The 26,154-nt window shown below is 43.2% G+C and overlaps 1 protein-coding gene across 1 annotated transcript; it reads left to right on the top strand.

Moving 5' to 3' along the window:
- The first annotated feature begins 198 nt into the window (after nucleotides 1-198).
- LOC142391218 (uncharacterized) lies at nucleotides 199-25,193 on the top strand. Its single transcript, XM_075476994.1, has 3 exons — nucleotides 199-291; nucleotides 5,259-5,378; nucleotides 23,858-25,193. The coding sequence occupies exons 1-3, from the start codon at nucleotides 199-201 to the stop codon at nucleotides 25,142-25,144; spliced, it is 1,500 nt and encodes a 499-aa protein (XP_075333109.1). The 3' UTR covers nucleotides 25,145-25,193.
- The last annotated feature ends 961 nt before the right edge of the window (nucleotides 25,194-26,154 follow it).

Below are 26,154 nucleotides of genomic sequence, written 5' to 3'. Positions count from 1 at the left end.
TCATAGAAAAACGATACAAATGTCATTTAGTTGATATTCTGCATAAAAAAATAAGTGAAATACCTGTAATACAGTACAAATTCGGTTTTAGTAATCAACCGCTTATAGTGTTCAAATTGGCTCTGGACCAACGTGATCACTATAAGCGGTTTCCACTGTATTACAAAATTTGGTCTTGCACCGTTTATTACTCAAGAAATGACGAAAGAAGTCAATGGCGCAGATGCCTTCATCGTTATGTTCGACGAAAGCCTTAACAAGACCACCAAGTCCAAACAGTTGGACTTGCATGTAAGGTACTGGATCGGCGATTTTATAATGCAACTTTAAATGTGTTTTTAATTGTATTTTCCATAAATGTACATTCTTTTGCCAAATAGAGACGTAATCTCTTAAGAGGTAAAATGGGTTAAATGTGATAAAACTTAAGTGTTTTCTTTATTGAATGTCGTTCAATATTATTTAAATAATGGGTGCGATAGAAGTATTAAATTTTACTTGAAAAGGCATTAAAAAAGGTCTTAAAAGTATTAAATTTAGGTTTAACAATCCTGGGGGGACCCTGTAATTACACTGGTCGGACTGTTCAGCTGTTTCAGACTGATACCTCCGGTTCAGGCTGCTCCTCATCATCAACACGCACGTCTCTCTTTCAATCGCGGAAAATATTTTTCAATACTCATCTGGATTGAAGCAGCAAACATTCAGTGTAAGAGGTAAAAAAACTACTTTATTTGATTCACAGCTGCTAGTGTTATGACCTCGACAACCCAACTACATTTTTATTTTATTTTTTACGACAAACTTGCGACTAGTTAACTTTATAAAGAAGGCGTAATCGCTTGTTTGCTATGGGTCGGGACGGGACGGGACAACATTGTATTCAAAATATAAAATATTTTTATAGGACTTTTTAATGTGTGATTTTATAAAGGTGCACGTGATACCAACCTTTCGTGAATTTCGGCAGTCGTCTTATTTCGGTTGAGCCAGAGCTATAGAGCTAATCTAACGCGACGCTGAAGCTAGCAAGCTTCCAGGGAAGCACGGAGGGGAGGGGCTGTGTGTGTGAGTAGGCTATGCGAGAGAGACGCGAGGGACAGAGAGACTGAGGGAGAGCAGGGAAAGGAAATGCAGCTGAACGAATACGAGTATTTTTTTTAAATAGCGTTAAAAAAAAAAATAATAACGAAACGCAATATGTGGCGGCCGGTGTTGAATCTGTGGCGCACCGCCACAAATTAGTCTATGTGTGGGAAACACTGGGAGCGGACAGCTCCACAGCACAGAAGGAAAATAAGAGTGACGAAATCTTGTTAATTTAGGTTCTACAGCAGTGATTCCCAACCTTTTTTCTCCCCCCCCCCCCCCCCCAAAAAAAAAGCTATTAAAGGAAAATCATATATTTCTATTTTTGAACACATTTTATTTAACAAATTTTTGAACACATTTTATTTCATATCTTACAGTGCATGGCATTAATAGGCCTACATTCATCAATGAGAACCTTGGGCTTGCATAGCCACAGCCAGGGCTGGAATATCAGGAGTGATTTGAGTGACAGCCAGTCTAAAGTCATTGTGCACCTCCAGTCTGTTGCGCGCTTTAGTTTTGATTGCGACAAGAGCGCTGAAGGCCGTCTCTGAAAGATATGTGGTACTGAACGGGAGTATGATCCTTGTTGTGGCATGTAGTGTGAGTCTTGGAGCAATGCTGGGTGCCTTCACAGTCCAAAACTTTTTAAATCCGTGTTCCTTGAATGAAATAAATAAAGAATGAATTGAATTATGCTTAAATATGTCCAACACCCCAAGTAGCGCGAGCACAGAGGCTTATTAGACATCGCAAGTGATACAATATTAAATGCAATACCGTGGGCCTACCTGGAAATATCTCTTTGACAGAGAGTTGGCCTGGATGTCGGTGAGCTCGTCTTCACAATCAAGGTAGTGCACATCCTCGACTTTTGCAATAAAGGGATCCAACACCCACGATTCCTTCGAAACGTATTCATCTGTGTCGGCAAACCGTGATTTAATCTCCTCTTGCAATGCGTTCATGTGTCTGGTAAACTCACGACGGACAGATACAGGGATCGTTTCAGGATCATTTCTGTATTGTTTCAGCAGTAGTGGGAACTGTTGTAGCTCTCCCCTTTCCATCTTCCCGACCCTATACTCAAGTTTACGCACGAATGTGTCAAGCGCCTCTTTACATTCCATGATGTTGGACTCCGCGCCTTGGAGACGCTTGTTCGTTTCATTGTACAGACTGAAGATGTCGGCTAGGTATGCAGTTTTAACCCAGAATGACTCAGTTATCTTCTCTAACAGTGAGGGGCTGTGAGTTTTGAGAAATTCACCTACTTTTTCACCCAATTCCACAAAACGCGCCAGCACTCGGCCCCGTGAGAGCCAGCGCACGTCTGTGTGCAGGAGGAGTGTTTGGTGCGTTTCATCTTCGCATAAATCTGCGAACAGACGCTGTCTGGTGGCGCGACCTTTGATGAAATTCACGACTTTAACTACAGTCGCGAGTGTTTCACTGAGGTCGTCAGACAGTTTTTTGCTGGCCAGTGCCTGGCGGTGTATCATACAGTGAAATATTATACAGTGTGGGGCCTTTTCTTTCAAGCGACTGTTAAAGCCCTTGTTTTTACCCATCATCGAGGCAGCGCCATCTGAACAACATGCAACTACCTTCTCGTAGGGAAGCTTTTGGGACGAGAAGCAAGAATCCACTGCTGTAAAAATATCCTCACCCCTGGTAGTGGTGGTAAGGTTGACAGACATAAGAATGTCCTGCTTCAGATCTTCCCCCTCAATAAATTGTACATAAACAATGAGCACAGCCTCGTTTGCTACAGTTGTAGTTTCATCAAGCTGTATGGCGAACTGCCCCTTTCTAAGATTTTCTACCAGCTGTTGCTCGCAGTTATTTGCCATCTTATCGATTCGGTCCTTCACTGTGTTATTCGAGAGTGGCACAGTTTTTAGTTTTGTCTGCCACCTGTGGGCCACACAGTTTCTCAACTAATTTAATGCAAGCTGGTTTGATGAGCTGTTCGCCAATGCTGTGAGGTTTTTTTGCTTTTGCAATTAAAAGCGAACACTTAAAAGAGGCTTCAGTAGCCTTCTGCATATCACTGCCAGCCCTATTAAACGCGGCTCTGATATCCATTGGCTTGTTTGCCTTAAGAAGCTGTTCTTTCCTTAGAAAAAAACTACGATCATTCCCAACCGTTTCAGGATGCTTTGTCGTCTGGTGCCGCTTTATTTTGCTGGGTTTCATGCTATCATTAGCTAACCTTTCACCGCATATCACGCACTCCGGTCGGTTGTCTGTTCCCAGGGTAAACCCCATCATAATATAGCTCTCATTGTAGGTCCTAATTTTCTTTTTCACCCCAGCTGTGCTGTCTGTGTCATTTTTGCGTTTGTCAGCCATAGTTTCAAAAGTATGTCATTTCTTTTACTAACATTAACTTAACGTTAACTGTGCGGGAACAAGTGTGGGTGGGCTCAGTCAGTATTCGAACGTTCTAACTACGGAGGCTGATACAGATAAAAAATAGTTAAGGTTTTCATAGCTATTATGATTTGCTTTGATGGGACTGGATTATACAATACGACGTCATGTGTATTACATCGTTTATTAGAGGCTGTGAGATGCAAAACAGGCTTTATGATCTCGAATGATTTGAACCATCGGCAGATAATAGATATGAGCGTATCATTACACAATCCGGCCGTTTAAATGCCTCTAACCCGAAGAGGTCTCGTGCACCCCCTGACCTCTCTGGCGCACCCCCAGGGGGGGCGCGCACCCCAGGTTGGGAATCGCTGTTCTACAGCATTAACTCGAGAAATTCGATATGTCAAAATCTTTCTCGATTTCATAAAACATCTCGAGAAATCGTAAAACTCGATTAATCGCCCAGTCCTAGATTTAAATAGGAGAATTCAATACATTTGTATTTGCTCAAAAACAGAATAAATGCTCAGGCCCTTAGTAATACTAATATTGAATAAAATAATCATATTAATAAAGAATACAAGCTCAAACCAATAAAAGATGGCATATCAATTCATTGAGACGTGCAACATGTATGACTTATGACGGTGCCACTGCTGTGTCGCACAGGCACCGTCATTAACTCCGTCATTTTCTTTTATTGCATCTTGCAAAGCTCAATTGTTGCTTTCTCTTCTGTGAAAGTTGCGGTGTTACGGGGCATTTTCGGAGATTCAGCGAAAGCTAAACACAGAAGTGTCAGAGTCGAACATGTGTTGCATCTGAGCGAATCACGTTAGCAGAAACGAGCAGCAGCCAATGAGATTCTGTCATTAGCTATAAATCTGCCTTTAGACATCCACGATTGGTTACTGATAGAAAGGAAGTGCCGTTATTTGGGTGACATGTTATTGTGCAGGAGACTCAGAGCTTTCCAACGATACCGGTCATGACAGACTTCAGTAAACAGACGAAGATCAGCATGGCGCGTTGGAATGCTAACTTTTTGGTCAATTCGGGTGAAACGTACTGCCGCGAGTAAACAAATTTGTGATAAAATAAACATTTTAATTTATGTTTTCAACGTTTTCTTTATAGCAGGTCTAAAGAACACATCGGAAAAATCACTGTTTTTGCCTGCCGTGTCTCGCCTTAATGGAATGTGACTGGATGGTTAAAAACTGTGCAGAAAGGTTATCAAGAGAAGAAGAAAAGTGGGTGTGGTTTAACACGCTGCGCGCCACAGCTGGATCTTATCGTATGTGCTGACAGTTGCAGAGTCCATCAGTCAGACCAGAATGGAGCTGAAGCAGGAGCTGAAGCAGGAGCAGAACCAGGTGCAGAACCAGGAGCAGAACCAGGAACTGAAGCAGGAGCAGAACCAGGAGCAGAACCAGGAGCAGAACCAGGAGCTGAACCAGGAGCAGAACCAGGAACTGAAGCAGGAGCAGAACCAGGAGCAGAACCAGGAGCAGAACCAGGAGCTGAAGCAGGAGCTGAAGCAGGAGCTGAACCAGGAGCAGAACCAGGAGCTGAAGCAGGAGCTGAAGCAGGAGCTGAACCAGGAGCAGAACCAGGAGCAGAAGCAGGAGCTGAAGCAGAAGCTGAAGCAGGAGCAGAACCAGGAGCTGAAGCAGGAGCTGAACCAGGAGCTGAACCAGGAACTGAAGCAGGAACTGAAGCAGGAGCAGAACCAGGAGCAGAACCAGGAGCAGAACCAGGATCTGAAGCAGGAGCTGAAGCAGGAGCAGAAGCAGGAGCAGAACCAGGAGCAGAACCTGGAGCAGAACCTGGAGCTGAACCAGGAGCAGAACCCCTCCACCAGGAACAGAGCCGGCTCATCCTCTGGGTCCACCGGGCCACAGGTCAGTGTGGAGGAGGTTTTTATTTTATTTCTTATTTATTTGGTTAGGACTCTGCACATTAATCAACATATCAGCAAAGCATCCATGTAAATATGTTAGCACAGTTGCTAAATTTCATCCGTTGTCCTCAGGCAGGTATCATAAAAACACACAGACAATACACCATGACAAAAAACTAAAGAACAAACAGAAAATCTTTAGAAAGATTCACATCAAAGTTAAGAGTCCGTACACAAAAGGGAAAAGATGGAGAGGTGACCCATGAGAGCAGCTCTGGCTGTTTTCAACCACTGTTTAAAGGCCTACAGAAAGCTGACACTACACCCAATACATAATGATAATACATACACAGAGGAACAATAATGATCATTGGACTCTACACCAAAACATTTCATAAACGCATGAAATTTGCGATTTTGAATTTGCCGCTAGGAAACCTTCCTGGAATTCCAGACTGGGGGCGGGGCTTCCGTGCGACGTCACATGTGCCATGGTTTTTCCTGGCTGCCTCATTGTTGCCAATTTAGCGACTTTGTCGCTAGATTTAGCGACTTTTGGCCATCTCTGGCGACAAAAAAAAATAATCTAGCGACTTAGCGACTTTCGGGCTCAATCTGGCTGAATCTAGCGACAATTCAACTTGTTTTGTGAGTGACAAATCAGTTGCCCCGCGACACCGTACAAGCCGAGACAGAAGCACTGCAGGACGGTGGCAACCCGGCATACCGTCATTTCCTGTCAAAACGGCAGTTTCAAGCTAGCTACAACGAGGATAGGTTCACTTCCTGTTTTCAAAACAACAGCACGTAATGGCTTTCCCTATGATAAAAGGCAACGGGTATTTTATTTTGTCAAAATAACCGGAATTGCGTTGCTCACTGCGGTCGGAGCGATCATCAAGAACCCCGACGTGGACATGATCGCTCTGCCAGCTGATTTCCACTCTCCACCTGGCGGAGAGTGTGTCCGCTCTCCGCCAGGTGGATTCCCCCTGAGTGTCCGCACCGCAGGGAGCTGAACACGGCGGGATGCGCTCCGGCTGATTTCACCAGAGAGGAGGCAGGCGGACAGGGAGACACAGACACAAGACCACAGGTCTCTCTGCTTCCTCTGTCCCCGGTGGTGTGAGCTGCTGGTGCTGAGGGCAACACACGCACTTCGTATATCTACTCGCAATAAAAACTGCACTGAACCCAACGTTTTATATTTCCAAGCGACGTCCCCGCGGCACACATCGAAATTTGCCGTGAAGAAGCTGTCCAGGTCTGGCAAACTGCTGGCTTCGCTACTAGAACTACTGGGGGTTGTTCCAGCAGCTGGCACTCGCGACGTCACGCACCTGTCGTTCCAGTTTGCCAAATTCGAGTCAAATGTGGTGATAGTTTATTGGGCCTAATCAGGACTATCCAGGGGCCTAAAATTATTTTAAAATCATAAAAAAATTCCATGGTATATAAGGAATCGATCTGCTATTTTAGTTTTGTGCAAAAAAATCACCTTCCTGTAGGCCTTTAAGGGTCTTTTTAAAGGTGGTGGAATTGTCCCAGTTTCTAACACGAGTTGGCAGTGTGTTCCAGCACTGTTCCTCTGATGGACTCCACCATTTGGCCAAACTTAGTCCTGCATCATTGCACATCAGTCTCCTCTAGTGCTCTGGTGTTTACTCTAGAGGATTCTGTCTTTATGGAATCCTGTAATAGTGGAGGGGCTAATCCTTTGGAAACCTGAAAGATGAGACAGACATCCAAAAACAGCTGAGAGCTATCAAAGTCCAAGATTTTGCACTCTGATGTATGTGACCATGTTGTATAACAGCAGGAAACTCGAGGAAGTATCACTGCATACGTAGAAGTTTTTGCTGACTCCATAGTCAGGAAGGGTCTCATATGTTTGAAATTTGATAAGTTAGATTTAATTGTATTTGTGACTTTTTTAACGTGTTGCTTAAAATTAAGATTAGTATCAATGTTATATTTCTGGATCTTGCAAATGCATTTGGTTCAGTGCCACATACCCTCAACAGAGGAGATGTAACATCACCCGGAATAAAGTTAACAAACAGATTTTCACCACTGTCAGAGCCAAGTGTGACTGAGTGTAACAGACAGAGAGACGGTACAAAGCAGCAGATGGACAGAGAAACTGTGCCAAGTGTCAAGGTCAAAGATACTCTTGTGCTTGGAGACAGAGCCATATCTAATATAAACATAAACAGAATGGTTACATGCAGCTATCCAAGTGCCACTGTCTCTGACATCACAAGATTACTACCAGAGGTACTGGCAAAACACCAAGGGGTGAAACAGCTGATTGTGCATGTTGGTGCAGTGGACATCAGAGAGAATCAGTCTGAAATCTTAAAAAAAGACTTTGAGAAACTGTTTGAGAGTCTTGAAAAAGTGACAATACCAACATTCATAAGTGGACCTCTCCCAAACATCGACAGGAGGATCAACAAATTCAGCCGGCTGCTTCAGTTGAACACATGGCTGTCTAAAGTCTGTGAGTCCAGAGGACCTAATTTCATCGAGAACTTTAATCTTTTCTGGCAAAGAGATGATCTCTTTCAAAGAAAAGGCCCACACCTGAACAGAGGTGGAGTGAGACGACTGACGGATAATCTTCTCCACGCTCTGAGGCATGAGAAGGGGCCAGGACCAGGGCCAGGACAAGGGCCAGGACTGGGTCCTGTGCTGCCGCCGAGAGAAAAGACGAGCCAGAGAAGAGCTCCTGCCTCGCCACCCAAGGACCCAGCAAAGGATTCAGCCACAGCAGCCACAGCAGCCACAGCAGCACCTCCAGCATCCCGAACACAGGATTCAGCAGCTCCACCATCGCCTTCACCACGGCCCTCACCACAGGCCTGGGACCCACCTGCTGCATCTACACCCTCCAGAGATGTTTCACCATCGTTCTCTTCTCCACCGTCACCCAGGAGATTTCCTGATCACCTTGAAAGCTTGGTGAAATCAGGGATTAAAATGGTTCCTCTCACGCCAAACATGGCAAGATCAAGAATTCTATCTTCAAAGAATCATTGAGCCCCTCTCCCTCCCCAGCCTACTCCATCGACCAAAACCCCCCCAGCTTGGCCCCCACCACCGGTGCCTACAGCTGTCATTTCCAACAGCGTCAATGCTGTTGTCTAGGATGCTAAGGGCCTCTGTGTTGGTAAACACCATCTCAGCCAGAGGTCCAAGGATGGAGTGAAGAGAGGGACAATCAGACTGTCCAATCAGAGAAATCTTATACATATCCCTTGCAAGAACACAGCATCCAGTTCAACTATAACTAATCTCAAACACGCAGTACTCAATGTCAGATCTTTAAGTAACAAATCATTCTTAATTAATAGTTTTATTTCCTCTCACAATCTTGATTTTATGTTTTTAACTGAGACGTGGCTCGACAAAAACACAGCAAATGCAGTCCTGATTGAGTCTAGTCCACCTCACTTCAATTTTGTGTCTGAAACACGAGAAAACAAGAGGGGTGGGGGTGTTTGTGCCATGTTCAGGGACAATATACCCACCCACAAGCTGTCATTTGGGTTTTTTTCATCATTTGAGTATGTGTCATTCAAAATGGAGATAAAACAATCTTCCATACTTTATATCACCATTTATAAACCACCACAGAATTGTTTTATTGATGATTTTATTGAACTACTTTCAATTGTGTGCACTGCTTTTGACTGTTTAGTCATAACAGGGGACTTGAATGTGCATGTGGACGTAGCGCATAACAAGGAAGCTAATGAGCTCACTGCTGTCCTTGAAATGTTTGGTCTAACTCAGCATGTGACTGAGCCCACCCACAACAGAGGGCACACTCTAGATGTGCTCATTTCAAGGAATGTTGTTATTTCAAACGTAAATGTCGTCGATGTTGCTTTATCTGATCATTTCTGTGTTTTCTTCGACCTATCTACTTTACCCAAACCAGCAGCTGGGTCTGCAGTTGTTCGGGGAAGACTCATAAATGACAGAACAGGGACACAGTTTATGGAAATGATTGGGTTTGAGAACACCCTGTGTTCTGATGTTGATGATCTGTTGAACTCTTACACATCAAGTCTCTTAAATGTTTTGGATACCATTGCTCCTGTCAAGGTTAGAATGGTTAAAAGTAGGCAAAGGGCGCCATGGAGGAAAAAAGAGTCGGTCAGGGCACAAAAAAGGGAGTGCCGGAGAGCCGAACGGAAATGGCGCAAGTCAAAGCTCCAGGTTCATTATGAGACTTACAAAGAAAAGCTATGTGTGTTCAACCAGACTTTGCGTAGAACAAGGGAGAGTTATTTTTCTGAAATCATCAAAAACTGCAGTAACAACTCTCGTGTCCTGTTTGCTACAGTAAACAGATTAACAAACCCTCCAGTTTCACTGCCTTTAGAACTCATTTCTACATCTAAGTGTAATGAGTTTGCAACATTCTTTAATGACAAAGTTCAAGGCATTAAAAATGCAATAATTTCCACAACACAAATAACTACTCTGCAGCCAGCTAGACACCTAGAGCTGACACATTTCACACCTGTTACTGACAAAACAGTCGAAGAGACCATCTGCAGTCTGAGTTCATCAACGTGCTGCCTTGATGAGTTGCCCACTAGATTCCTAAAGTCTGTGCTGAGCAGTTTGTTACCACAACTCGCTCATCTAGTCAACATCTCACTCCAGACTGGAACATTTCCAAAGGCCTTAAAAACTGCTGTCATTAAGCCCCTTCTAAAGAAGAGCAATCTTGATGCCACAGTGCTGAACAACTACCGGCCCATATCAAACCTGCCATTCTTAGGCAAAGTCCTAGAAAAAGCTTAGTGACTTTCTCCTGTCTAACAATGCTTTTGATACTTTCCAATCAGGCTTTAGGCCCCACCACAGCACTGAGACAGCTCTGATCAAGGTACAAATGACATCCGCCTGAACACAGATGCAAGTAAAGTCACAGTCTTAGTTCTGCTGGACCTGAGGTCTGCCTTTGACACAGTTGACCATGCAATCTTATTACAGAGGTTAGAAGACTGGGTGGGAATCTCTGGTCGTGCTTTAAACTGGTTCAAGTCCTATCTGGAGGAAAGGAAATATTTTGTTGAAATTGGTAACTGTGTCTCAGACCAAATGGCTATGACCTGTGGGGTTCCCCATGGGTCAATCCTGGGACCCGTATTGTTCAATCTGTACATGCTTCCACTAGGCCAGCTAATACGCAGCTATAATATATCCTACCACAACTATGCAGATGACACTCAGATCTACGTGTCACTGACGGCAGGAGAACACGGGCCTGTAGATACACTGTGTCGCTGCATCGAACAGATAAGTGTGTGGATGCAAAACAATTCCCTCCAGCTAAACTCAGACAAAACTGAAATCATTGTCTGTGGCCCACAGAAACAAAGAGAAAGTGTTATCAGTCACCTTGAGACTCTCTCTCTAAAACCTAACTATCAAGTTAGAAATCTCGGGGTAATATTGGACTCAGACCTGAACTTTAACAGCCACATTAAATCTGTAACATCAGCAGCTTTTTACCATCTAAAAAACATTGCCAGAATCAAAGGAATAGTGTCTAAACCAGACTTAGAAAGACTGATCCATGCGTTTGTCTCCAGCACGTTAGACTACTGTAACGGCCTGTTCACTGGGCCCTCTAAACGGGCTATAAGACAGCTGCAGTACATCCAGAACGCTGGTGCTCGAGTCCTGACTAGAACCAGGAAATACGACCATATTAGTCCAGTGCTCAGGTCTCTGCACTGGCTTCCTGTCGCTCAGAGAATAGACTTTAAAACAGCTCTGCTTGTGTACAAGTCTCTTCATGGTCAAGCGCCGAAGTACATCTCTGACATGTTAAAGCCATATGAACCAACTCGGGCTCTGAGAACCTCAGGGAGGGGTCTCCTGTTGGTGCCCAGAGTCAGGACTAAACAAGGTGAGGCTGTGTTTCAGTTTTATGCTCCTAAAATCTGGAACAGCCTTCCAGAAGATGTGAGACAGGCCTCAACTCTGACAATGTTTAAATCCAGGCTGAAAACAGTTCTATTTAGCTGTGCATATGACACCTGAAAGTATTTTATCTGCACTCTTCACTTTTTAATTAATTAATGATTATTTTATTGGGTTTTTAATTTCTTTATTTTGTTTTTAATTTCTTTTTAATGATTTTATTGCCTTCTTGTGGTTTTATGTAGCTGTGAAGCACTTTGAATTGCCCTGTGTATGAATTGTGCTCTATAAATAAAATTGGCTTGCCTTATTTGGAAAGCATTTGAGTATTTTAGAGTGCCTGTAATAGTTGTTAACTTAGTAAGAGCATATTTTCAGGATATTAGACTTTGCTTAAGTACAGCAGGTTTCACAACAGGTTGGCAGAGGCTAGAAATAGGCATTATGGCAGGGTGTACGATTTCTCCATTAGCATTTACAATGGCCATGGAGATAATTATTAGAGCTTCCAAGTGGGTTGTAGGAGGAGAGAGACGTGAGGATGGCATGCACCTTACACCAATTAGAGCATTGGTTCTTAACCTGGGGTGCGCAAGGGGTGCGCAGAATTTTGTCTGCGGTGAGGTCGTGACGTCACGTTACCAAAGTTGTATTTGTTAAGTTAGATTCAATAATTACAGAATCCTAACAACACATCCAAACGGTGTCAGTAAAATTAAAACATTTAAAAATATATTGAAAACTAGTTATGTCCCCATCATGTAATTTCATTAAAGTGCCTGTGTTTCGATGAAGAGCCAGAGACACCAGGAGACCAGGCACAGCCATAGAATTGGGGAAAGTCGAGAATATTTCCAGAGGAAGAAACAGGTGGCACTCTCAAAACGTCCCAGGACATCAGAAAAAGTTTCGAAAGAGCAGGTAGTGATTTACTCAGAGTCACTGAGGCGTCATTTGACTGTTCGCTGCTAATCGCAAAGACTAAAAAGCTGCACAATATCGGAGAGCAGCTAATCAAACCGTCATGTCTGAAAATTGTGCAGAGGTTATTTGGGGCTCACGCTGTTGATAAAGTGAAAACTCTCCCCCTCTCAGACAGCACAGTGAAAGACAGGGTTGACAAAATGGCTGTGGATTGTCAAAACCAGCTGCATGATAAGTTGAGAGATGTTGATTTTGCGATACAGCTGGATGAGACCACAACAGTGGCAGGCGAGTCCGTCCTCATAGTATATGTGCAATATGTTGATGGCGAGGACTTGAAGCAAGACATTCTTATGTCTAAAAATCTTGAGACAACAACAACTGGCAAGGATATATTTATGGCTGTGGACTCATACCTCACATCCAAACAATCTGCCCTATGAAAAGCTGGTGGCATGCTGCTCTGACGGGGGCTATGATGGGTAAAAACAAGGGATTTAACAGCCGCCTGAAAGAAAAAGCGCCACATTGCTTAATTTTTCATTGCATGCTACATCGCCAAGCACTGGCTAGTAAAAAACTGTCCGAAGATCTCAGAGACACCCTGTCAACTGTTGTTAGCGTTGTTAACTTTATCAAAGCTCGTCCTGGCAACAAGCAACTCTTCACTCAGCTGTGCGAGGATGAAGAGCATCAAACACTGCTGCTACATACAGAGGTGCGGTGGCTATCGCGTGGAAAGGTGCTTGTGCGTTTTATGGAGCTGCAAGAAAAAATAAAGGAATTCCTGAAAGATCACAATCGCCGACTGTGTGAACAGTTGACTGAGGAGTTTTGGATCAAAACGGCATACCTGGCGGACATGTTCTGGCTTTACAACGAGACGAACAAGCGGATGCAAGGGCCTGAATCAAACATTGTGCATTGCAAAGACGCCCTGGATGCTTATGTGCACAAACTGAATTACAGAGTGGAAAAAATGTCAAATGGGGAATTACAGCACTTCCCACTGTTGCAGAAGCAGTCTGCTGGGACTGTGCGTGCGTCTTTACGCACCGAGTTCACCAGGCACATGACCATGCTCCGAGAGGAGATTAATAGCCGCTTCGCAGATGTCAGTGAATACTCAACAAAGGAATCGTGGGTGCTGGACCCTTACAATTCAAGCCTCGGAGATGTGGAATACCTCGGCTGTGAGGATGAGCTTTGTGACCTTCAAGCTGATTCTGTGTCCCAAAAATATCTACGTGAGATGGGGTACAAAAAGTTTTGGATTGTCAAAGGACAGTCTGTTGCTCCCAGATTAGCTAAACATGCACTAAGAAGGGTTATTCTCCCATTTAGCACCACATACTTGTCTGAGACAGCATTCAGTGCCCTTGTGACAATAAAAACAAAAGCCAGAAACAGACTTGATGTCCACCAGGACTTTAGATTGGCTGTCACAAGTATTACACCTGACATCACATCCCTGTCCAGAGATATGCAAGCACAAAGTGGTCATTAGGTTATGACTGAAAGACATTTAGAAATAATCAGTTTCAGCAGACCTTGTTTAAGTTTCAAGCCCAAGTTGGTCATCAGTTTATGACTGAAGAAAGTGTTAAAAAGATAATAATACTATTTTTTATGGTCAATAATTATCAATGTTAATTCTTTTTTTCAATTTTATCAGCATTCTATTTGTTGATAGACCTTTTATTTTAATTATATTAGCATTATATCATCAGACTTTTGTTAACTGTCTGAAGGAGACCTTGGTTTTCTGCATTTAATGTTTAGCCTTAATGAAAAGGGGACACTGTTACATTAAAGTTAAAGTTAAAGTTGCTTTATTATCAATTCCTTCACATGCCGAAACATACAAGGGAATCGAGAGGACGTTTCACACACTCCCACGGTGACATATAAAGTGCACAGGCACAACAGATAGGACAGGACATATAAATACAAAGTAAACATTCAGGGCACACAGACATATACTAAGCTAAAACTAAATGTCCTTACTGTTATCATTTCTGGATATTTTATAGACCTGGTGAGCCAGAAGAAAATACATATTACACGTGTGTATGTGTTATACACTTTATTAAAGGAAGGTTTTTTTTTGCCAATAAGTGTTTGTCATTATTGTTTTAATTATTTTAGGGTGTTGGCCTATGGGGGTAGGATTTTCATTGGGCGGGGTGCTGGGGGGTGCACGGCTTGTCTTATGCACAGCTAAGGGGTGCATTAGGGAAAAAAGGTTAAGAACCACTGAATTAGAGCATACTTGGATGATATGATGTTAGTGACTACAACAGTGCCATGTATGAAGAGAATACTTGAGACTTAATGAAAATCTAAAGTGGGCTGGTATGAAAATCAAACCTACTAAGTCTAGAAGTATCTCAATAAGTAGAGGGAAATTAAGTGATAGAAAGTTTGTAATAGATGAAGAAAACATTCCAATAATTAGGGAAAAGGCAGTAAAGAGTTTAGGCAGGTGGTACCAGGCAGACATGAATGATGGAGAGCAGGCAGTGCAGTTTGGGAAAGATGTTGCTGAGGGACTGGATAGAATAAATAAATCAGAACTTCCAGGAAAGTTGAAGCTGTGGTGTCTGCAGTTTGGATTGTTTCCTAGGTTGATGTGGCCACTGTCTGTGTATGAGATTCCATTATCTGTTGCAGAAAAAATGGAAAGATTAGTTAGTTTTTACATTAGGAAGTGGCTAGGTGTTCCTAGATGCTTACGTACTGTGGCACTGTATGGGAAAGGCATACTCCAGCTCCCAGTATCTAGTCTAGTAGAGGAGTTTAAATGTACTAAAGTTAGGACAGAGCTCCTGTTAGCTGGGAATAAAGATGTGGTAGTTACTAAGGTGGTTCCAAACCCAACCAAGGGGTGGAAGTGGAAACCAAGAATGGCAGCTCAGGAAGCAGAAGCAACTCTTAGACATACAGAGATTGTGGGTAATGTGCAAATAGGCCGGGGAGGCTTGGGGCTTGGCCCAGGCAAACCAGTGTGGAGTAGAGCAGGTCCCAAGGAGAAGAGAAAGCTAGTTGTTGAGCAGATTCATAGACAGGAGGAAATGTTAAGGGGTGCAAAGGCAGTGGCTCAGGCTAAGCAGGGATGGTGGTTGAATTCGGAAGGTGTAGAGAAGAAAAAGTTTAGTTGGAAAGAGCTGTGGAGTATGGAGGAAAGGAGTATTAGGTTTTTGATAGGGGCAACATATGATGTATTGCCAACTCCCCGGAACCTAAAACTCTGGGTAAATGGAGACCCGTTATGTTCGTTATGTTCAGGTACTGCAACTCTAAGGCATATTTTGTCAGGTTGTAAGATTAGTCTGTCACAAGGCCAGTATACATGGCGACATGACCAAGTATTAAGAAGCTTAGCTGCAGGTATTGAAGATAAACGAGGGCAGGTAAACTTAGGAGGGTCTAAGGTGAAGAGAGTTGCAATTCAGTTTGTTCAAGAGGGGGAGAAAGTTAATAAGACGATAAGGAGGCACGGCAGCTTGGAGGATGCTTGTGATTGGGAGATGCAGATAGATTTAGGAAATAAACTTGTTGTTCCCCAGGAGATAGCCTCTACAAATCTAATGCCTGATATAGTTTTGTGGTCTAGGAGTAGAATGAGAGTCTATTTCATAGAGCTGACTGTTCCTTGGGAGGAATTAGTAGCAGAAGCATATGAAAGGAAAAAGCTTAGATATGTAGAGTTGTGGGCAGAAGCAGAGCAGCGAGGATGGAAGATTAGAATCTGTCTAGTGGAAGTAGGATGTAGAGGATTTGTTGCAAAGTCTGTTGTCTCATTGTTGAGGGAGCTGGGTGTAAGTGGACAGAGTGTGAGGAAAATGGTGAAAGAAGTGTAAGATAAGGCAGTAAAATCCAGCCAGTGGATTTGGATTAGAAGTTGCAATAGCAGCTGGGGGCCCAGCAGGGGCCGCACTTAGAGTAAACAGACTTTTGAAAAAGCAAAGAAGAAGTTCAAGATATTTAAGTGGAGGGTTTGGCACTAGGGCTGCAACTAACGACTATTTTAATAGTCGACTAGTCACCGACTATTGAAACGATTAGTCGACTAATCGGATAATTATAAATTTTTTCTTAAATTTAGCATGAAGTTGCTTTAATTATGTGGCAAATGATAATAAATACAAGAAAGATGGGTACTTCAATGAAAAATGCATCTTTTATTCAACTTTGCTGCTGATTCATACAAAAAGTAAATAAAAATGTCCAATCTAAAACCAATTAGGCACAGTGCTCGGTCAGTATAGACATAAATCCATAAATAAATAAACCTCTGTCCAGTTTTTTAAGGACGGGCAAATGTGTTTTATAAAAAATAAATAATTAGTTACAATCAAGTAAACATTTTTTCCTGTAAACCAAGGACAGGCACATTAGCAGCAGTAAAACAGTAAATAAAACAAATATTAAGTGCATTTTGTCAACAGTCCATGGTGGCTCTCTTCTTCGGACTGCATGCATTTAATTTAAAATATGTGTGTCAGGCACAGTCAGGCATAACGTTAAAGCTCTCTTTTAAAGCGAAAAAACGCGTATAAAATGTACATCAAAAACAAAACGTATTGGCTTGAATGTTACTTGAAACTTACCGAGACGAGTCAGACTCCGTTTCGTTTAACTGCCCGACGTGCTTTCTCTTTAAATGTTTGTGCGTCACCGAGGTGCTGCCGTGATGATTGAGGTAGATTATGGTTGTTGTGGTGTGAGGGGCAGTGTTGGCTGGCATTAGGGGGGTGACTCTGGGACGCCAGTGGTCATTGTCTAGCCTCCTGGAGGTGTCGTGGGCCCAACTAGACGAAACACTGATGAAAGGAGGTTCCCACCTGATGACCCCAATGACATGTTGGTCAGCACTGCTCACTGATCTGTATTATAGGGAGTATAGGGAATTATTCACTGAGTCTGATTCAATATAAACACAAGAAACTTGTGCTTAAGAAAAATAAAAAATAAAAGGACCAACGATTACCCCGAGGTACTTAAAGTGTTGAACCACATCAAGTGTCTCTGCATCCACCATGACTGATGGTTGCTGTCCCTCTGTTGGCTGCCGGGAGTAAAACATACAGACTGTTTATTTTTTTATTCAAATGTAAACAACAGTTTTGGAGCCAATGGGGCTCCTGAGAGAATGGCAGCAGCTTCTTGAATTGAATTGGCATAACAGTATAATACAATGTCGTCAGCATATGGTTGCATCTTTATATTTCTACAGAGATTTGGTAAGTTATGGACATTTGGGCTGAATAAAACAGGACCCAATATTGAGCCCTGTGGTTACTCCAGCAGAAGAAGTGAGGTATGAAGATGGCGAATCACCAATTTGAACCGCCTGTTTCCTGTGCGACAGGTATGATTTCATCCAGCAGAGGGCACTATTTGAAAAGTTGAAATGAGTTGATTTAGCAATAAGCACATCATGATTAATGGTGTCAAAAGCACGCTTTAAATCAAGAAATACAGCAGCTACAAAGCCACCCTGATCCAACAAGCTCTTTAAGTTTTCTCAAGAGAGTCTGGCTGCGGACCTGCACTGTGAGGACCGGAGGTTGATTCGAAGCCTTTCAAAATAAAAGCGAGTGTACCGGAAGCTCGTATTGTTAAACGTTTTAAACATTACATATTTAAACGTTACGACCACCTATAAGTTTATTCTACAGATAATCAATGGAGACTAGATGTTAACACATTTTTGGCCTATTCAAAATATGCATTATTTTACTCCAATATTTTAATTTTATTTAATTCGCAAAAACAACAGCTGTTAGTTGAGTTTGCACTACAAATTCATTTTGAAACAATAAATCTCTATAAATACACCTTAATGTATCCTGGCATAAAGCTTCTGTGCTCCACCCTATTCTTTGCTTCTATACCATTATTTATCGTTGAAAATGTAACCCCCAGATTAAATTAGATTAAACATGCATCCGTGGATGCTTCTCCTTCATTCACCCTAAGTGAATGTAGCCTTGGCCAGGAGGTCTTGATGTCATCAGGTGGCATCCACCGTTCACTGGCTGTTTCAACCCTGAACCACAACAGCCTCCCGGTGGTGGGTCGGTAGTGGTGGCCAAGTCACTACCCATCTCCTCCTCCTGGCTTCCAGCTAGCCTCCTCCCTCCTACTCCATAACCAGCACGACGCTTTTTCCGCTGCCTCCCCCATCCTGCGAGCTGCAATCTTTCTTTCCCTCCCTCCCAATCCGATGGCTGTGAACATTCTCCACAACGACTGGGCAGGGAAACCTCGACAGCCGACCTCGACTGGGAACAGCCATGACTGCCATCCCTTCTCCCTACACTTGTGCAGAAGGTCCTGATACTTTAAGTTTTTCCGTTCAAAAGCCTGTTCACACCCCTCTTCCCATGGGACAGTAAGTTCTATGAGGATGATCTTCTTGGCTTCTTCCGACCACTGCACCACATCCGGCCTCAGGGATGTCTGGACAACCTGTGGGAACTTCAGCCTTCCCCCCAGGTCGACCTTCATTTCCCAGGATTGGGCCTTTTGCAGCAGGCTAGGTTTGGCTGTACCTGTGGTTGGTGGCTTCCTCCCTTCCCTTACAAACTGGATTGCTGTTGCCTTTGGATGTTGCCGTTTCTTCTTCCTCTCCTGCTCTAGGGTGTTGGCAAGTGTCATGAGCACCTTGTCAGGCGCCCCCTGTACCTTCCTTGGGCAAGTGCAGTTTTACACCCAGACAGGATGTGCGCCATGGTTCCTTTCTCCCCACAAAGTTTGCACAGTGGGCTCTCAATCAGTCCCCACCTGTGCAAATTTGCTGTGGTCGGGAGTGTGTCATATACTGATCGCAGTAAAAAGGAAATGCGAAACGGTTCCAACCTCCATAGGTCTGCCCAAGTAATCTTCCGCTTGGGGAGGTCCCACTTGGTCCAGACTCCTTGGGAAGATAGCGCGACAGCCTTTGACTTTCGCCCTTCCTCCTCCAGACTTCTAACCTCCTCCTGAATCATTGCTCTTCGATCCCTGGTTCCTGCCTTGCTCCACTGCTGGAAATGGGACGTTCCAAGACCCTGCCTTCCTATGCATGGTGCTCCGATGATGTCGCGAATCTTCAGCATGCTTTCAGCTTGTGCGACCGCTGACTCAGCTCCCCACTTGCGGCCGGATCTCGTAACGATCCCTGCGTTTTTGATTTGGTCATCGTGGGAGTCTCTGTAGGTCATAACGACTCTGCACTTTGCAACTTTAAACTCCTCTACCACAGATGTCACTGTTGGATGCATTTACATATTGATTTACTCAATTCTTTTATATAGGCACATCTGTGTGTTTACATGTCTAATATCATATTATGTATTCTAATAACATTCTATTAATATTGTGAAGTGTACTAAGTCAATTACTGAATACCTAGTTACATGACCCAGATAGCCAATAACCTCTGTTACAGGAGAAAACAGTAGACTCAAAACAAACTTTCAAATGTCTTTTTATTTTATTTTTTGTAAGTGTTTTATTGCACAAGAACCTTTCTCCACAATTGATGCACAGTGATGCACCGCTCGGACCACCGCACTGGTCCAGAGGAAAAAAAAGTGTCAGCTTTTTTGTCAGAGCATGAAAGGTCATCAAACACACAGACAATTACATTATGCTTAGCTTTAAATAAAATGCCACCTTTCCTATGTGCCTCTAAGTGGCTCTGCAGCCAGTTTTGTTGGTTTAAATGTTAGGCAAAGAGGGCAGTGAAACAGGTTGCAACAAGACGTGCAGCGTTCGATTTTGGGCGTAGTGCCGGTGTTATGCCAGAGGGTAATATTGAAATATGCATCTGTAAGAGACATATAATGTCGTAATAAGTAAAACAAAATTATTCAAAAATTATATGATATAACTCAGTTTTCTTGGTCTTGGAAAATGGCACATTTAAAGGCCTACAGAAAGCTGACACTATACCCAATACATAATGATAATACATATACAGAGGAACAATAATGATCATTGGACCCTACACCAAAACATTTCATAAACGCATGAAATTTGCAATTTTGAATTTGCCGCTTGGAAACCCTTCCTGGAATTCCAGACTGGGGGCGGGGCTTCCGTGCGACGTCACATGTGCCATGGTTTTTCCTGGCTGCCGCTATTGTAGTATGCTTGTTGAGTGGTGAAGGCAATAAAACGTTGGGTTCAGTGCAGTTTTTATTGCGAGTATGTACGAAGTGCTGTGGGTGCGTGTGTTGCCCTCAGCACCAGCAGCTCACACCACTGGGGACAGAGGAAGCAGAGAGACCTGCGGTCGGAACTTGTGTCTGTGTCTCCCTGGCGGAGAGCGGACACACCGCGGGATGGTTGCCCTGAAATCAGCCGGCAGAGCGATCATCAAGAGCCCCGACGTGGACACACGTCGGGGCTCTTGACGTTTGATGATTGCTCTGCCGTCTGATTTCCACTCTCCACCTGGCGGAGAGTGTGTCCGCTCTCCGCCAGGTGGATTCCCCCTGAGTGTCCGCACCGCAGGGAGCTGAACACGGCGGGATGGCTCCGGCTGATTTCACCAGAGAGGAGGCAGGCGAACAGGGAGACACAGACACAAGACCGCAGGTCTCTCTGCTTCCTCTGTCCCCGGTGGTGTGAGCTGCTGAGGGTAACACACGCTCAAAATTTGCCGTGAAGAAGCTGTCCAGGTCTGGCAAACTGCTGGCTTCGCTACTAGAACTACTAGTATCAGTCATGGTGATTGTTCCAGCAGTTGGCACGCGTGACGTCACGCACCTGTCGTCGGTTTGCCAAAATTCGAGTCAAATGTGGTGATAGTTTATTGGGCCTAATCAGGACTATCCAGGGGCCTACAATTATTTTAAAATCATAAAAAAATTCCATGGTATAGGAATCGATCTGCTATTTCAGTTTTGTGCATAAAATCACCTTTCTGTAGGCCTTTAAGTGAGCACTATCGATACGATCACAACACTAAAGACTACCCAAAAGTAAAACACCTGATTTTTTTCAAATGAATACAACTTTACAGTATATAGTGTGCAACGTAACGTTCTAGTGAATAAAGACTGTTTCTGTTTCTTCATATGACGAAAAGTTGTTGTCACTCGACTTTTACTCACCTCGTCGTCTCCACATTTCAAATGGGGAACAAAAAATACTCTCTTCCTGGTCCTCACAGTGCAGGTCTGCAGCTAGAGCCCTCTCAGTTTTCTAGGAAATAACAGGCAGCTGTCTGTGCTGAATGGAATTTCCTAAATCCAAACTGCATTGGATGAAGAGTGGCATGGCCATTATTTCAGAGTTCAGTCAGTTCTGTGGTAACCCATTTCTCTGCTACTTTGGAAATTCTAGGTAAAATACTTATGGGTCGATAGATTTTGTCGGCCTTAAAGACGGGGGTGACCCGAGCAATCTTCCATGTCGATGGTACCGTTCCTGTTTTATGGATAGATTTACAAGATGTGCAACTGGGTCAGCAAGAGCCTGTTTATTGGTCTTTAAAAAGTCACTAGTAAGACCAAATGAATCTCTGGCCTTTTTAGAGATGAAATATGTGAGCATTTATAGGGCTTCGCAAGTTCCTCAACTGAGCCAATGAAAAATCTATTGATAACTCACAGTAATCTCCAGATTGTCAGTTAGCTCATCATTTACCTGGAGCTGTAGATCACTAAGATGGGGAGATAACTCATTTAGATTGTTCCATATTAGCTTTTAATCACCATTTGCCCCATTTATGGCCTCAATATAGAATCTGCTTTCACCTTACAGGTCATCCTTAAGACTTTATCTCTATTTTTCATTCATTTTATAATTTCATTGTTCAACCAGGGCAGATTATTTCTATGTTGCTTGGATTTACCTTTTTTTTGTGAATCGTTATAATATCATTGACTTTTTTTTAATAAAGTATCTGAGCTAGAGATCAATGTTGTTATTTTCCAGAATATTAGACCTTCTAGATTTTGGATTTCCTCATTCAGGAATTGTTGTTGGCTTTTGGGTATGAAGTAGAACTGGTGACCTCTGGTGGATGCCATTAAATGCTTCCTCTTAATTTTCCATGAGCACAAGATAAAATTGTGATCTGACAGGCCAGATAATAGATTCAAAGTCCTTTATCCATCATCTTCCGCTTGTCCTGGGGTCAGGTCGTGGGGGCAGCAGCTTGAGCAGAGAAACCCAGACGTCCTTGTCCCCGGCCACTTCCTCCAGCTCTTCTGGGGGATACCCAAGGCGTTCCCAGAAACATAGTCTCTCCAACGTGTCCTGAGTCTTCCCCGGGGCCTCCTCCCAGTGGGACGGGCCTGGAACACCTCACCAGGGAGGCGTCCAGGAGGCATCCTAACCAGATGCCCGAGCCACCTCATCAAAGTCTTAGAGATTCTTTCAGGATAATTAGTAAATATTGGATCAATTGTTGTATTTGACGTATTAGTTATTCTTGTCGCTCCTTTTATAATTTGTGTCAAATTGTACTCATCCATCAGCTGTTTAATTTTTTTCCTGACTTGATGTCCCAGTTGATATTAAAATCAGCGAGTAGGATGATTTCCTTCTTCGAGTTGCAGTGATTTAAGATTGTCTGAAGAAGATCATAAAACACATCCTTTGCTGAGGTGGATCCACACAAATCACAGTAAAAGACATTGATGAGCAGAGTGATGCATTTAGACCAATACACTCAGCGTTAACGTCTTTAGGCCACCTTATTAGTTCACGTTGAAACTTCTCTCTGACATAGATTAATACTCCCCCACCTCGCCCTGCTTCTCTAGCCTTTCTAAATACATTATATCCTGGAATGCTGGTAGCTGCTGTAGATGATGATGAATGTGTCAACCAACTTTCACATATTCCAAGTATATCAATATTAGAGTCCCTTAATAAATGTTCCATTTGCTCAGTTTGTGTTTTTCCTGGTTAAAAACAGCAAAGTGTTTCCTGGTTTCATCTCCTCTCTCTGAGCTGCAGATCCAGATGTGCTTAGACTCAACATGAATTGAACCTGGTGGTGGTAATATTCTGGGTCTTTAATGGTTAGATGACAGGTTTGTGGAGTTGTTTTAGAGAGAAACAAAGGTTGAGTTAAAACGGACTGTGTTTCCCTGATGGCTGTTGAGCTGAATGGCTGCAGACCTCTGAGTTGTAAGCTGGAACAGAGGGTTAGTGTAAAGAATGTCATGTATTACCACCACTGTTACTTTTATTCCTTTAAAGCAGCGGTCATCAACCTTTTTCAGCCCAACCTCTACATGGTGTTTAAGTGAACAACTTGGACAAGACTCTGGTTCCTTCCATCATTTAGAAATATTGTAGCTCAAGTTCCTTTTCAGAGTTTCATCATGACAAAAAGAATTAGTAAAAGAGAAAAAAGTAAGAGTTTACTGCTTAAAAAGCTGAACGTGTGCAGAACACATCAGAGCACAGTGCTGATAGCTGAGGGCACTTATAAACGCACCCTCAGCGTTCACGTTTGATCTGAGATATTGAGACCTGAGTGGCTCGGTCTGTCCAGGTCCAGTTAGAATATGTTGGTTAGCGTAGGTTAGCTTAGAGAAATCTTTTGTGTGAACTTCAAAAGGATCTAAGTCTTCTTCCTCTCTGTCATTGCAGAAACGTAGAGCCCAAGAGGGATCCAGATGGCACTGCTGTAAGGACTGTGGGAAAGCTATCAAACGATCAAATCTGAGGTATCATCAGAGAATTCATACTGGAGAGAAGCCATACAGCTGTGGTCAGTGTGGGGCAGCTTTCACTGGATTATCTAATCTAAAGAGACACCAACGTATTCACACAGGAGAGAAACCTTACAGCTGTGGTCAGTGTGGGGCAGCTTTCACTCAATCATCTGATCTAAAGAAACACCAACGTATTCACACAGGAGAGAAGCCATACAGCTGTGACCAGTGTGGGGCAGCTTTCACTACATTACGTGATCTAAAGAGGCACCAACATATTCACACAGGAGAGAAACCTTTCATCTGTGGTCAGTGTGGGGCAGCTTTCATTGAATTAGGTAGTCTAAAGAAACACCAACGTATTCACTCAGGAGAGAAGCCTTACAGCTGTGGTCAGTGTGGGGCAGCTTTCACTCAATCATCTGATCTACAGAAACACCAACGTATTCACACAGGAGATAAACCTTTCATCTGTGGTGAGTGTGGGGCAGCTTTCACTGTATTAGGTCATCTAAAGACACACCAACGTAGTCACACAGGAGAGAAACCTTTCATCTGTGGTCAGTGTGGGGCAGCTTTCACTCAATCATCTCATCTAAAGACACACGAACGTATTCACACAGGAGAGAAACCTTTCATCTGTGGTCAGTGTGGGGCAGCTTTCACTCAATTAGGTCATCTAAAGACACACCAACGTAGTCACACAGGAGAGAAACCTTTCATCTGTGGTCAGTGTGGGGCAGCTTTCATTGAATTAGGTAGTCTAAAGAAACACCAACGTATTCACTCAGGAGAGAAGCCTTACAGCTGTGGTCAGTGTGGGGCAGCTTTCACTCAATCATCTGATCTACAGAAACACCAACGTATTCACACAGGAGATAAACCTTTCATCTGTGGTGAGTGTGGGGCAGCTTTCACTGTATTAGGTCATCTAAAGACACACCAACGTAGTCACACAGGAGAGAAACCTTTCATCTGTGGTCAGTGTGGGGCAGCTTTCACTCAATCATCTCATCTAAAGACACACGAACGTATTCACACAGGAGAGAAACCTTTCATCTGTGGTCAGTGTGGGGCAGCTTTCACTCAATTAGGTCATCTAAAGACACACCAACGTAGTCACACAGGAGAGAAACCTTTCATCTGTGGTCAGTGCGGGGCAGCTTTCACTACATTAGCTAGTCTAAAGAGACACCAACGTAGTCACACTGCAGAGAAATGATTGGTTTAAATCAACAATAATTTTTATGGCAGATAAGCAAACATTCACCTGGGAGCAGCAACAGGAACTACCAATCAGAAGCCTTGCCTTTGTTCAGATTAAAAATCTTCTTTGTGGATTACCACCTTCTCTTGTCAGGACTTTAGTTCTGAATGCTCTGTGGGGAGCACATGTTTGAAGAACCATTGAAAGTGCTTTATAATTTGTTGGGATTGCTTTAACTGAGGACGGATCTCCCGATGTTCAAGACAAACATGGCATCAATTGTGAGTTGATGGACAGAACAAAATGCAGTCTGTTTGAAAGTAGAAACATGTTTATTCTGTTATACTGAACATATTTGTTTTGTTTAAAGTTAAGATCCACAAAGTAGCTTTGCACCAGCTGTGGGTATTTATGTAAACATCTGAAGAAGCAATATATCATTTCAGTTTGATGTGAAGTCGAGCTTTACACTCGTCTGTATTTCATTGTTCTGCATTTCATTAAAGGTCAGATGTTAACTTTTCTCATGCTTTTCATGTTCTTGCTACACAGATATTTTTGAAGAAAATGTGTGTTTGGTTACGAGGGAAAGTTGACCCTTATCATCTTCCCCAAAGACCCAGAAATCTTTAACGCAGTCTGAAAAAGGTTTGGAGTTGTTCCGTGTACTTCCCAGACAGCTGTATGATGCTCATGACTGAAGCTGAAAGTTAAGGCTGTTCCAACACTAAAAGGGCACGAGGCTCAACTTCAAGCTGTGAAACTCTTTCAAATGTCTGTTGTGTTGGAATCAGATGTGTGAACGGATTTTAGTCCAAACGTCATGGCTGCACTGAGGGAAAAGGCAGCTAAGCAGGCTAACGGTACTTTGAATTGAACCGTTTAACATGAGAAAACTGAACTGATCTGTTTGTTGCTTCTACAACTGCTCAGTTACTCACACAATCAGGTACTGAGCAGATTTACCAAACAGACATTCTGCTGTAATCTCAGATGCTCTCAGTTGCGCTGCTCGCGTTGTTTTA

This window comes from Odontesthes bonariensis, chromosome 11 (assembly GCF_027942865.1).
Source record: "Odontesthes bonariensis isolate fOdoBon6 chromosome 11, fOdoBon6.hap1, whole genome shotgun sequence".
In the NCBI taxonomy this organism is placed as follows: Eukaryota; Metazoa; Chordata; class Actinopteri; order Atheriniformes; family Atherinopsidae; genus Odontesthes; species Odontesthes bonariensis.
This window is presented reverse-complemented; position numbering and strand designations above follow the sequence as displayed.